Below are 12,833 nucleotides of genomic sequence, written 5' to 3' on the forward strand. Positions count from 1 at the left end.
TTAAGGGGTGATGAATCTCAAGTCACTTGTGTGGAGACACTAAAACAAATATGTGGGTGCTTGTTAGAGAACAAGTTCACTAAACTTGACCCATTAGTAGAATAGTTACATGAGTTTATTGTCAACAACTGATTCTATCATCATAGTCATATAGATGACTCTTAGACCTGAGGCATCATGGATATCTTGTGTATGAGGTGCTACAATTTGATGGTGCAAACACTTATGCCCCAACCAAGGAATTTAAGCAAGCACCTGCATGGTTTAAAGTATTGATATGCACGAACAGGCATATTGGATGTTTCACTACTTTATTAGCATGCCTACCCCCTAAAAATAGTCAAAGTCCAAAACACCCCTTATTTGGGGTTTCAGACAGTTCCCGATACACTATACAGGGCATATCGTATCGAAATTTTGAACCTTGTGCACATGTCAGCTATAGTGTCTTATGCATGGAAGTATGTGAATGCACAAAATGGAACGTATCACTCTCCATGAGGGAGTATGTCCTATGCAGATAAGATTGGTGTGACTCAAGAAACCCTTGGTCAAGGCAATATGATTTATGGAAAGGATTCCAAGTGTCACCATATAAGTCATCATCAAGTCAATGAGACATATGGCTGAACCAGTACCATGGCCCTTTGCTCTTTCAGGGCATTGTATGGACCCGACTACATGGTGACTATAGATGGAAAGATTCAATCTGTCAAATTCAAACTATTAGGGTGGTTATGACATACTACTAGGTGTCACTCATGATCTGTGGAACCCCTATGAATAGTGATCATGTTAGACAGTGTATGCCCTTAGCTCCCATCAGCATGATGTACATTATGACATTTATTGTAAATTAATAAAGTGCATATTTGATTCATGTTATTGTGGTGTGTTTCTGTGTAATACCCTTAAACTGGACACATATGAAACTCGTGTTAGATCTGGGGAGATTTATTCTGCTAAGGCTGACACTGATGTGCCGCCAAGTTGGTTGGGGTGGCTTGTCTCAGCTACTAGGGTGAGACCTGAGGTACATGCAGTGTGGGTTTTCTTGAAACCCTGAATCGGACTAAATTCCAATATTGCCCTGGACCTTGGAGACAGATGGGCAAAACTGAAATGTTACACCTGGCCCCTAGACTCGATTATGGTACTGCACTGGGTGTTGGATTGGGCTGTCTTTGATATGCCAATCAGTGAGATCCTTACAGGGGGTCAAAACCTAGGTATCTTGGGACAGTCCGAGAATTCATCTGAGTGGGTGCTCATAGTGACAGGATCAACCCCTTTGTCGGACAAAGTGAATGATCGTGAAAATGCACTATCTTTGATGGAAACTTAAACTACCGGCAGTGGATTTCAAATGTGTTTGAAATTTGGTTTTGCAAAATATATTTATATAGAGATATACTTATATATATTATGGTTTCAAATTGTTTGCAAAAGGTTTTAATTCCTAGGATCCATGTGAGTAGAGAGTGTAGCATTGTACTTTGCAGCCGAGGGAGAGGTCCTCTCTTGTCAAGCAGTGTTTGATCATTAAGGGTTGAGAGGTTAAGTGTAAGCCCATTAAGGGTTATACCTGATGGGCTAATCTTGCATCTGCCCACAGTCCTTGGGCCTTCATAAGATGGTTGGACCCAAGGACTATTTAGTATAAATGTTGGGCCCATTAAGAGCCCATAGTGATGGACTCAGGGGTTCACTGTATTCAGTAGTGAATTCGGCCAGGCCTTGTAACAGAGGATAGGTTGAACCCATGTGGCTGATGTGTAAATCAATGACAGGGTCCCACACCATACAAAGAGAGCCAAGCTAGCCAGCATTAAAAGGAAGTGAGCTTGAAAGCTTAATGGACCTAAAGTCCATTTCGAATTGGGTTAATTAGATTAATTAAATAGGGGCAAATCTAAGTATGGATCAACAGATAAGGATAAGAGGTTAACTCTTATCCACTTAAAGAGTCTAGATCCAAATAAAGATTTGGATCAAGGAACTCCTAATTTGATTAGGAATAGTTGATCTTTATCTGCAAATAAGATAAGGGATTATCCTTATCACTTAAAGAGTCCAGATCCAAATCCTTATCACTTAAAGAGTCTAGATTCAAATAAAGATTTGGATCAGAAAACTCCTAATCAGATTAGGAGGTTGTCTCTTTAAGGCTATAAATAGAGAGCAGGACAGACCTAAAAGACACACAACACAGAGAAGACAACTCAATTTGACTGTTTCTGCCTTCAGTTCTTTTTCTCCCTGCTCTTGCCGCCCTACCCTGTTCGATCTCCATTTCTTGGAAATGATCAAGATTGGATCTTGATATTGTTCTAGAAGAAACAATTCTAAAGTTGTGCTCACTTACCCCATTCGATTCTTGATAAAGAATCAGAGGTTCTTGGTGAAGAACTACCTGCTGATCCTGCCTCATCCTATGTTGTGTCATCTTCAGTGAATGGAGGATTTGATACACTCTTTGAGCGTGAACACCTATGTTGGGAGGAGCTTTTTGCGTGAATTCCGTATCAGGTATATCCCTCCCTAATCTTGGTTTCAGATTTGGTCCGGTTTGGTTACAAGAACGAACCTTGAAAATGCAATTTTCTAAATTGGGAATAGGATTCCCGGATGGGGGCAAAGAAATTTTTGAAATTTTGCCCAACTTTCCTATAGGGTTCGGCCATCCATATGATGGATCTCCCATCCCTTCAGATCAATTATTCACATCCAAGGGAGAACTAAAAGAGATATAGTTCAATTCAAATGGAAGGAGTTCCATTTGGGATGCTAAAGGGGTTTGGCATCATTTGCCACTACCTAATAGTATTGAACCTAAGAGGTCACACACATTAAGGGGCAAAATGTAGAAAAAGTATGAGAAAAGGGTGTAATCACTAAGAGGGGTCTTAGTGGAGGCACCTAATTGCAATTATGGGAAACTTATGAGATAATCTCTCCTAATTGCAATAGGAGCCTACCTCTATAAGGAGTGCATGGGGCGGCCCTAGGGTTTTATGAGAGACTTTCTTTCTACCTAATTGATAGGATCGTTAGCACAATTCCTCAAGTTGCCCAATTCTTTCCCCCTCTTCCTTTCTACTAGGGGAACTAGAGCTTTGATCTGCTACTACTTTGCGTGGACTATCTTGGAGACCAAATATTTGTGAGGCTACAAGAGAGAACCAAAGCAAATTTCTTGACAGTTTAAATAATTTTATAAACTAGGGTTTTGTACACAACCATGAACGTGATCTTGGTTTATCAAGATTCTAAATATTTTTATTTTTCCGCTGCAAAATAACTAAAGAAATCACTAGAATCTTTCAGTTGCCTTGCATGTTCAAGTCCTAAATAGGCTAAACTGTTTAAACTAAAAGTCATAGCTACAACCTACAATAAATAAAGGGTAAATTACAGATTACTACACTATACTTTGGGGATAATGACAATTCTCCCCGGAACTCTCAGATTTAAAAAAGACCCCTCTCCATTAGCATTCTGTCTGTATACTTTGAAAAAGATTCTCCTGTGACTGTTTAAACATTTCTAAATCCCAAAATTACCCTTTTCCAATGAGTTTCTAAAATAGAGCGTCAGGGTTCAGTTTTGATTTTTTTTTCAATTTCCATTTGTTACCAGTTTAGTTGATATTAATTGCATGTTGTGTTTGTTGCAATTCCAGGTTTTTATAGAAGTTTCTTTGGTTTATTAATTGCAATTTCCATTTTATAGAATTTTCTCAAGTGGATATTTTGGTAAATTAACTTCTGTCACCCAACTTAACGGAGAGGGAGGTCATTGTCAGAATCTGAAAGTTCAGGGGGGTAATTTCCACTACTCCCAAAGTAGTGGATAGTAATCTGTAATTTACCCATAAATGAATTATCTATTCAAACATCAAGTTCAAGGTTAATTCATCAAAACCAGATGAATAGATAAATTCCAGCAAACAGGTAAGAATAACTCCAGCAGAGCCATACCTTGAAATGTTCATATGCTAAATCAAGACGACAAGCACCAACCACACCAGTTGGAATGTTCAGCCGTTTAACATATGCAACTAAGGTAAAATAACATATTAGAATACAGAATGGGTCAATGAAAACAATCACATAAATGTAATGCACCAAAAATAGGACAAGGATCAATGTCTTAGTATAATGGAGACGGTGAAAGTTGTGAGACCAAAGTAGTTGTGTACTTATGTTATATCAGTAAAAAAAGTCGATTATATCGATTTTATGGAAAAGGTCATAAATGTCTAGGTATTAGAGGAAGAGAAACCAACCTGCATCACCTAAATCGAGGAAAAAGCGAAATACAGGACCATTCTTCCCACTCTTGGTAAACATGGCAAAGATTTTCTTCATCCATTCTGGTGTTCTACAGATAGAAGAGAAGGAGGTGAAGAGAAACAGAGAGAGAAATTGAACAAAAATCTAATCCATCTGTTTCTAGATTGCTGTAATTGAACAAGAATCCTAGCAAACCAGTATGACCTTTACCCAATTAGTTTGAGTTTAAAATCAGCATACTATGAATCTTAATTGCTTAAGACGAGGTTCCATGGAAATGTCTAATTCATTTGTTCCAAAGCCTAGACTTGATTCTAGATCAAAAGATGTACATGGAAAGCCTGACAATGAATCAAAGGGTTGTTGTACTTGTGACTCTTATAAATAACTTTCTGACAGAGAAAGGACAGTTCCTTTTTTTTTTTTTGATAGAACCAGAAGGGGCTACACAGAACGGGGGGTAGCACGTCCCCAAAAATCAAGAAAGGACAATTCCAGTTTCAGATCAAGTAGGATTTCTAATGCAAAACCAAGCAGCAGTGCCTAAAGTTTGCTGCCAGTGTCCAATCTTCATTCTAGCCCCTCAAGGAGGGGCCATTGATTGTCACAGGGTCATTCTTAGTCTCCAGAAATTGCATTGTAAAGGATAGTTTCAGCTTCAAATCAACTGTGCATTTTAATGAACAAAGCAACAGTACCCACAAATTCCTGCCACAAGGTCCAAACCCATATCTAGCCTAAACAGGCACATTTAGATGTCATAAGGTCTTCCTTACAGTATTGCAGCTGTTAGACCAGTTTGACATGAATTCATATTGAGCTCTTTTAATCATTAGGGGTGCAACTTGGAGGTCTCAAGTTGGGAAATTGTTAAAATTTCATGTGTAAATTCTTCAAGTCAGGTACCCAATTTGCACCCCTTTCTTAGATGGTCAACAGCAGAATTGCATTGCATAGCAAACCTAACCAATGCTCTTCCCAATCAAGAGACACTAGAAATCTATCAAGCTTAGAACAAATGGGATTGGCTTGAAGGTTTGACCAGGTATAGCAAGATTGCCCCAATGGAATATCTTTCAACTCAAAGGCTTCAATAAAGGTATTGATTTTTCTCATGCTTGAAGTAATCCGTTGTCTACCTCCATTTGATTCATCCACATATCTGACAACACTGAAGTCTCCTCCTAAACACCAAGGCCCTTCCCAAAGTCCCCTAACTCCTCCCACATCTTGTTCCTTTCTCTATAGGAGTTTGGCCCATAGACACTCATGAGGACCCATTCAAAACCATCCCGTAGGTTCCTTAATTTAATAGACACTGAAAAGTTGCCCACCAGCTCTTCCAAGCATTGAACTAGCTCTTCTTTCCAAATTGTAATTATGCACCCTGAAGCACCCCAAGATGGACCAGAACTCCAACTGATATTCCTCTCTGCCCAAAGACTTCTAATCCATTTCCTATCTACTTCCTGAATTTTGGATTCTTGGATCAAGACAAAATCCGAACTCTCTTTCCTTAACACCTCTTTAATTGCTCTTCTTTTAGTGGCACTCCCTAACCCCCTTATATTCCAACTAATAATCTCCATGATCACTACAAGACTGCAACCAACCCTCACCTATCCTAAAGGCCTCCTTTCCTTATTCCTCTAGCGCTGAACTCCTTATCTCCTTCCACATCATTAATGAGTCTTTCAACTTCATTTAGCTTTCTTCTCCTCTTACCTCCCTTTGCTTTATTTTCTTTATTTTGAGGTCTCACTTCCTTAGCTTTTCCACCTTCAATCCCATCTTGTCAGCCAGTTCCATCACCGGATCCCTTGTAGTCTGTGTTTCTCCACTTTTTATAATCTTCCCAACCCCTTCTATTACTTCCTTCCCCTTAGCTAGTTCCCTCTCCACCTCCACACTTTCAGGTCTATTCTGGATTTGATTTCCTTCTAAATCCTCTTTTTCCCCAACCATATCTGCCTCTTTTCTGTGAACAGTAACTCCTTTAGTATCTTGCAATTTTCCCCCCCTAAGTCCAGAAGTACCCATCCCTCCTTCGCCATCTCTGACAATTTCTTTTTCTTGTACTCCTTCTAAGTCTTTCACAGGCTCTACTATCTCAATGTCCTTAGCCATTTGAATTTTTTCCTTTCATTGCTATAGTTCCACATTCCAGTCTTGTCATCCTTGAACCATCTTACCACCACCTCCGATCTTACCTTTAATTTCACCACCTTCTCCCATCTTACTAGATGATCTTTCTTTCTTTCCCTCAGCTCCCAAAGAAAATCTCTCATTATTTTTTTTTTCAATTTCCTCACCACCTCTTGGGGCATCCTGCATCCTAAATACTGACATGTAGTACACTAGGAGGTTGGTGAGGGTGGACTTAATAAGAGTTATGGGTAGTTATTAACGAAAGATGGTTATGGAACCTAGGAACTACCCTAGGATATGTGGTTTTTCTCTCCTCTCACAACCTAAAGACTTTGCCATAGCCCTAAAGTCATATTCTTCTATGTTGATTCCATCTGTTAAACTCTTAGACCAACTTGGACAATCTCTCAATAGCTCCACCACCAACTTCAGATTTTCCACCCCACCTCTATAGTCACTATCACAAAAAAAAAAAAAAAAAAAAAAACAAGACATCATCTACAAACTGCAAATTAATTTTTCACAACCATGATACCATCTCTTACCAATTCCACACTCTCCTGGGTTACCCAAGCTACAACCATCAATATTATCCACCTGCAATTGGGGGAGTCCAGATAACAATCCTTGGTGACAAGAAATTTGAGAAACCAGCAATGATGTTCCATCCTCTTATGAGATCAGCCATAGACACACCCCTGAATTCCTGCCATGCTAATACGCAACTGATTTTCATGTGAACAAACGGTCCTGGGTTACCATGCAACTGCAAATGGCAATATAGGTCCAACAAGTGTCATATTAAGGTTCTACCATCTTTAGCTTACTTTCTATTGGGTCCTTCCAATTATAATATTGAAATATCTTTGTATAGGCCCATATCTAGTTCACCCATCCCAATACCAGATAACTGGGACCAACATTGGGTAACGGCCTTGTATTATATCTGTACTGGAAAAGTTCCCTTTTTATATAAAATACATCACAGAAAGAGGGAATATCCAAAGAAATTATAACTCTTGACATGATTAACGAGGAGAGACCATGAGTAACCATTTACATGTGTAATTTTCTACACATCAATAGAAGAGTTAAAGAATATCCTCCTATTGGCAACTGAGATGATTGTATTTCAACCTTCAAAGTCTTTCAAGATTGTGGACCAACAAAAATTTTATTAGGAAAGCTTAGTAACAGCCAAAACAAGCAGGCAACAGAAAAGGAGACCCTATATATGAGGACCCCTACCCAAAGAAGAAAGGGAAAAAAAGAAACAAAATAACACAACCCACTGTAAGGAACAAAAAGCTAATACAGAATAATCCCAGTACAACTTAACTCTCCCACAGTCCAACTTCACTCCTACTCAAACTATTAGCTAGTAAATTGACCAACCCTGAGATCAAATTGAATGAGCTGTTCTATCTGGGCATCAAGGCTGTGGCCTCTCTAATGGGACAATATAAGACTAAGAACAGCAGAATCATCAATAATCCACCCAATTACAACCTAAGAATAACCCTGAACCTCCACTTTCTCAATGCCTAAGAAGAAAATAAGTATGACCCATATTGATCAATAAAGAAAAAAAGTACGGTGCCATAGAGAAGGAAAGGGATTTCTAAATGAATTGAGTCTCAATGATGATTGAGCCATAATACGCCTTGATAAGGTTATCTCCCTGTACCCAAAATTTCCACCAACTAGAGAGGTTCATGGGTTCCACAGTGAGTAACCATTGAAATTAGGCTTAACAGCCATTAGGAAGAATGGAACTGTATAAAATGGTCTCTCTCCAGATCTTAAAAGCAAGTGCCTACCATCAATTTGACAACCTTATCAACTGAGATTCCTCTAATGTCATCTCTAGTCAGAATCTGATGCATGTCAAAAAGAGGCATGAAGTAATTCAAGACATCTAAGGCACACTTACAAGAAATAAAAGGTACTTGACACTTGACAGTCTCATGGCCTTTCTGACAGCTGCATGAGAAATATCTTTTTCTTCCATTAGAACATGCTATACAAATGATGACCTTTCTGCACAGCTGCATGATAAATATCTTTTTTCTTCCATTAGAACAAGCTATACAAATGATTTTCATGTGAACAAACGGTTCAAATGAGAGGACTATTTCTATGTCACACATGTATTGTTTAGAGTCTTTTAGTTTAAAGTTTAGTCAAAGGAATAAGAAATTCTACTATTTTTAGAAGTGGCTAGCAAGTTTGAATTAAGTAATTAGGAATTTAATTACCTTCAACCTTCCTTGGCATTTGAAGACTTCAAATCTGGGCCATTAGTTAATAAATCTAATCTGGTAATGACAGAACTACAGAAGTTATCTTAGAGGAAGGAAGTCTTTTTAAAGCTTTTATGCCATGGTTATTTGTTGATTTTGGGTTGTCTGATGCCATCTAATACTTCCTTGAAAAAAGGTATAATATTTATTCTTTTCCAAAATAGGTTAAATCCAGTACTCTCCTTTTCTTAAATTCTTTTCCGATATAGGTAAACTGCAATAGTTGACTGTAAGTTGTTTTACTCAATATCATTTTATAAGTTTCTACTTCGAGCAGTATCTAAGGAATTCAAAATCCAAAACAGAAAGGCTGAATGCAACGAGCTACACTAGAACAGTGTGTTAATTTTCCTCCCAAGTTGTTCTACTCAAAATGTTATTCATAGGTTTTCTGATTTAATGTAGGGAGGCTGAGGGGAAGCACTTAAGCTCTATAGCTGCTGGCTTACTCAAAGACTTTAATTTAATGGAAAAAGTCACTATGTTGGATAAATTAAAAGCCCATTACAAAATGTTTCCTAGCAATCTGGGGCCTTAGAATAATGGGAGGGGTGGACTGGATATGGACCTAACCTCTGGCATCTTTTTTTTTCACGCAGTACCCATTCTCAGACTCGAACCCATGTTCTCATGCTTGGATAAAATGAGGATGAATATTGACAGAACAAACAATTAGCAGACAAACAGAAATTTAGACAAGAAACAAAAGTGAGAGTCAATTAAAATTTAAAACCGAAGATGAAAGGGGGCAGAAGTTGTCAATGATAAGGGAGGAAAGAGCATTGCTCTGCAACAAGGACAAGGACTATTGTAGGATATGTAGCAAAGACAGTAGATGATAAGATTAAAATAATCTATATTATTTGTTAATATTTTTAATCTATATTTCCCCCTTCTTTTTTGGGTTTCCTCTCATCTTCTTTCATTCATCTCCTCCTTCTGAAGATACAACATGGAATGAAGAAACTACGAACTAATAAATCAGCAATAGAAAAGCATTAATCAATTACTTGTTATACGGTAAAAATTGAGGTGCAAGGCAAAGCAAATTACGATACAGGATATCGGTGGATTGATAAAAGCAGGCCGACCTTTGGGAAAGGAAAGGAATTTCAATTCGAGTAGAGACTGCCATGAGACCGGTGCCAGAAAGGTCACACATGCTGAAGACCTGGCCTACAAAGGCAGGACCACCGCGCTTTGGAGTTGAACTGAGACCGGCAATCCTGACAGTGGAAGGGAACCCCGAAGCACCAGAAGACATGCCCTTCATTGCCGAAGCCGAAGAGAAGGAATTGCTCTCGTTCGAATGCGGTGAGGAGGAGCAGACAGCTGCGATAGAAGGAGAAGGTAATGGTGGCGGTAGAGAATTTGCAAACAGGAATGGCACGCATATGGCAGAGGAAATCGAGAATGGACGTGATGAGTCGTCACAGCGTGAAGCTGAAGCTGTTGTCGTCGTCATCGTCGTAGCACTGTAGCTCTTGTTTTTATTGTTAAGGGTAAATAGAGAAAATAAATTGGAGGCGGCGGATTGCACAAAAAAAGTAAACTTGTTGGTATTGCTGTGTGTTAGGTTTTCTTTCCTGCAGCTGCTATTTTCATGGTGAATCGAGGCCATGGAGATTGACGTTGATTTTGTCTACCACCAACGGAGAAGGAACAATGGATGGATTACGGTTTGAGCCAATGCACGCTCTTTCTATAAATATTCTCCATTTTTTTTTTTGAGAAAATTCACCCCCCCCCTTTTTTTTTTGCTAGAGAAGTAATTGGAAAACCTCAACTTTAGTATTGGAATTTTCAAATGTGTTACTGCAGTATCTAAACTTTTAAAAAGTGTCAAGTTGATCCCTGCATTAACCAATTGTTAGTTATCTACTAAAAATGTCAAAACTACCCTTCAAAGAAGACACTTTTCATTGTTTTCTACCTTGACACTAAATGGGTTATCTTCAAAGAAAAAGAGAGAAAAAAACATGAAATATGATAGAGGGAAACAATAACTAAAAGCAAAAATAATAACTAGACAAAAATGTGTTTCAGATCTAAGGTAGAAGACAATGACTTCATTAGTCTAGAATCTCAAACACCTCAACCGGTTCAGTCTCAAGGTAGAATACAATGAACAATGTCTTCTTTTGAAGGGTAGTTTTGACATTTTCAATAGATAATTAACGGTCGATTAATGACAGGGACCAACTTGATACTTTTTGAAAGTTTAGGTACTATAGTGACATGTTAAAAAGTTCGGATACTAACTTGACACTACCCCCAAAGTTCAAAATACTAAAGTGGAATTTTCCCAAAGTAATTCCATTAAGAAGACCAAAGGCATAACAACAAAAACGCAACAGAAACATAGAAACAAGAAAAAAAAAAACTAAGCAACTAACTACATCTGATAATGTCTTTAACAAAGGCTTCAATAGTGTCCATTGGGATTTCACCCTATTTGCTTCTCTTGAACAGAAATTGAACTTAAAGGATCTCCCTGTTGCCATAGCCTTGATCTCTTTGCAAAAAAAAAAAAAAAACATAATTTCGAGGTGATCATCAAACTAGTTCTTCAATCAAGCGTTTAATTAGCACAACAAGGTCAGATTCAAAAAAAAAAAAAAAAAAACATTGTTCATATTGTAATCTACTACAAAAAGCATTGCTTCTAATAAGGTTTTTGCTTCTACAATTAGTGGAGAGTGAGATGAGGATTGACCAAAGCTAGCTCCCCACACAAAACCTTTAAAATTTCTCAAAATGAAGCCAAAAGTCGCTTTGTTCTACAACCCAAAACCTGCATCAACATTAATCTTCCAAAAACCACCCTCAGGAGGCCTCCGAACAATTTGAGAGCTGACATTCTCATCCTTTGAAGAGTCTACCAATCTCTATTGCAAGAGAAGAGATCTCTCCACTATTGACCTACATATATGATACAAAACAATAAAAGGACTTTGATCAGAATTTTCAGAACATAAAGGATTCCTATCCTTCCAAATTTCCCAAAGAACTATACAAATATTTGCTATCAGGTCCAAAATTTTCCTGCCTAGCACCAGAGTGATGTTTGAAAACCAGTCCTCAAAGGATCGAAAGGTGTTTGGATTTTCAGGGTTAATGCCCAAACCCGAGCCCAACCAAATGCATCTAGGTTTACTACATAAGAGGAGTGCATGAAGTAGAGATTCAGGGGCACCATTACATCTATCGCAATTCACTGAGCTTATAATACCACTTCTAAATAAGGACTTCTTTATGGCTACCCCTCCTTTATAGCATCTCCAAATGAAATGCTTAATCTTGGGTTCTAATCGGAGATTCCAAATTAGTTTCCAGTTTCCTTTCTCCTCTTTAGCACTTTAATAGTTATTTTTTTGTATCTTCGTGAGTTGTTTGGCAAAGAAGTAAGTTGACCAAACAATAAATTTTCCATTTTTTCTTCCTGTCCAAATGATTTTGTCATCCCATTGATTTAGAGGGAGGTCAATCTCAAGGATTTTCGAGCTATAAAAGGGGGAAAATGGAGTTAATCTTTCTATTGTTCTAACAGCTATGCTCATGATCAATTAGATCAGCTCCCATTGGTATGAAACCCTCAATGGTCTGAACCCGTGGATCATCCCACACTTAGCACCATTACTAACCCTCCAAAGAATACCTTCTTTCAGAACCTTTCTCCCTTCTAGCACACTTCTCCAACCCCAAGATGGGTTACCTTTTAATTCAACATGTAAAAAATGGGTGTTTGGGTAATACTTAGATTTAAGAGTCCTAGCCCAAAGGCTAGATGTATTTGATCAGCTAGCTTAGCTAACAAAGCTTAATTGGAAGAATGTTGATCTCTAAAGCCCAACCCCCCATTTAATTTATTTTTGCAAATCTGATTCCATTAGATCCATCTTAATTTTTTCTTTTCCTCACTGCCTCCCCACCAGAAACTTTTCTGAGATTTTGTAATTGACTCACAAGTTTTCTTAGGGAGAAGGAAGCATGACATGCAGTAAGCCGACAAAGTAGTGAGGACTAATTTGATCAATATTCTTTTCCAGTCTGAGATAGTAGAGCTCTTCTACATCCATTCGCTTTG

General features: G+C 38.2%; 1 protein-coding gene across 2 annotated transcripts in view; it reads right to left on the reverse strand.

The window, feature by feature from the left end:
- The window catches only part of LOC148848892 (uncharacterized), a 56,935-nt gene extending 46,384 nt beyond the window's left edge, over positions 1-10,551 (reverse strand). The window contains exons 1-3 of one of the 2 annotated variants that reach the window (XM_088952022.1): positions 9,838-10,551; positions 4,289-4,383; positions 3,981-4,060 (exon numbers count right to left, since the gene is read on the reverse strand). In XM_088952022.1, the coding sequence (XP_088808148.1) occupies positions 3,981-4,060; positions 4,289-4,383; positions 9,838-10,367 (705 nt within the window). In that variant the 5' untranslated portion in view covers positions 10,368-10,551. The remainder of the gene's footprint in view (positions 1-3,980; positions 4,061-4,288; positions 4,384-9,837) is intronic. The other variant, XM_088952021.1, reaches the window with a different exon arrangement.
- Between the last annotated feature and the right edge of the window lie 2,282 nt (positions 10,552-12,833).

The sequence above is a fragment of the Nelumbo lutea genome, chromosome 6 (assembly GCF_056320005.1).
Source record: "Nelumbo lutea isolate HS-2025 chromosome 6, American lotus-T2T, whole genome shotgun sequence".
Taxonomy (NCBI): Eukaryota; Viridiplantae; Streptophyta; class Magnoliopsida; order Proteales; family Nelumbonaceae; genus Nelumbo; species Nelumbo lutea.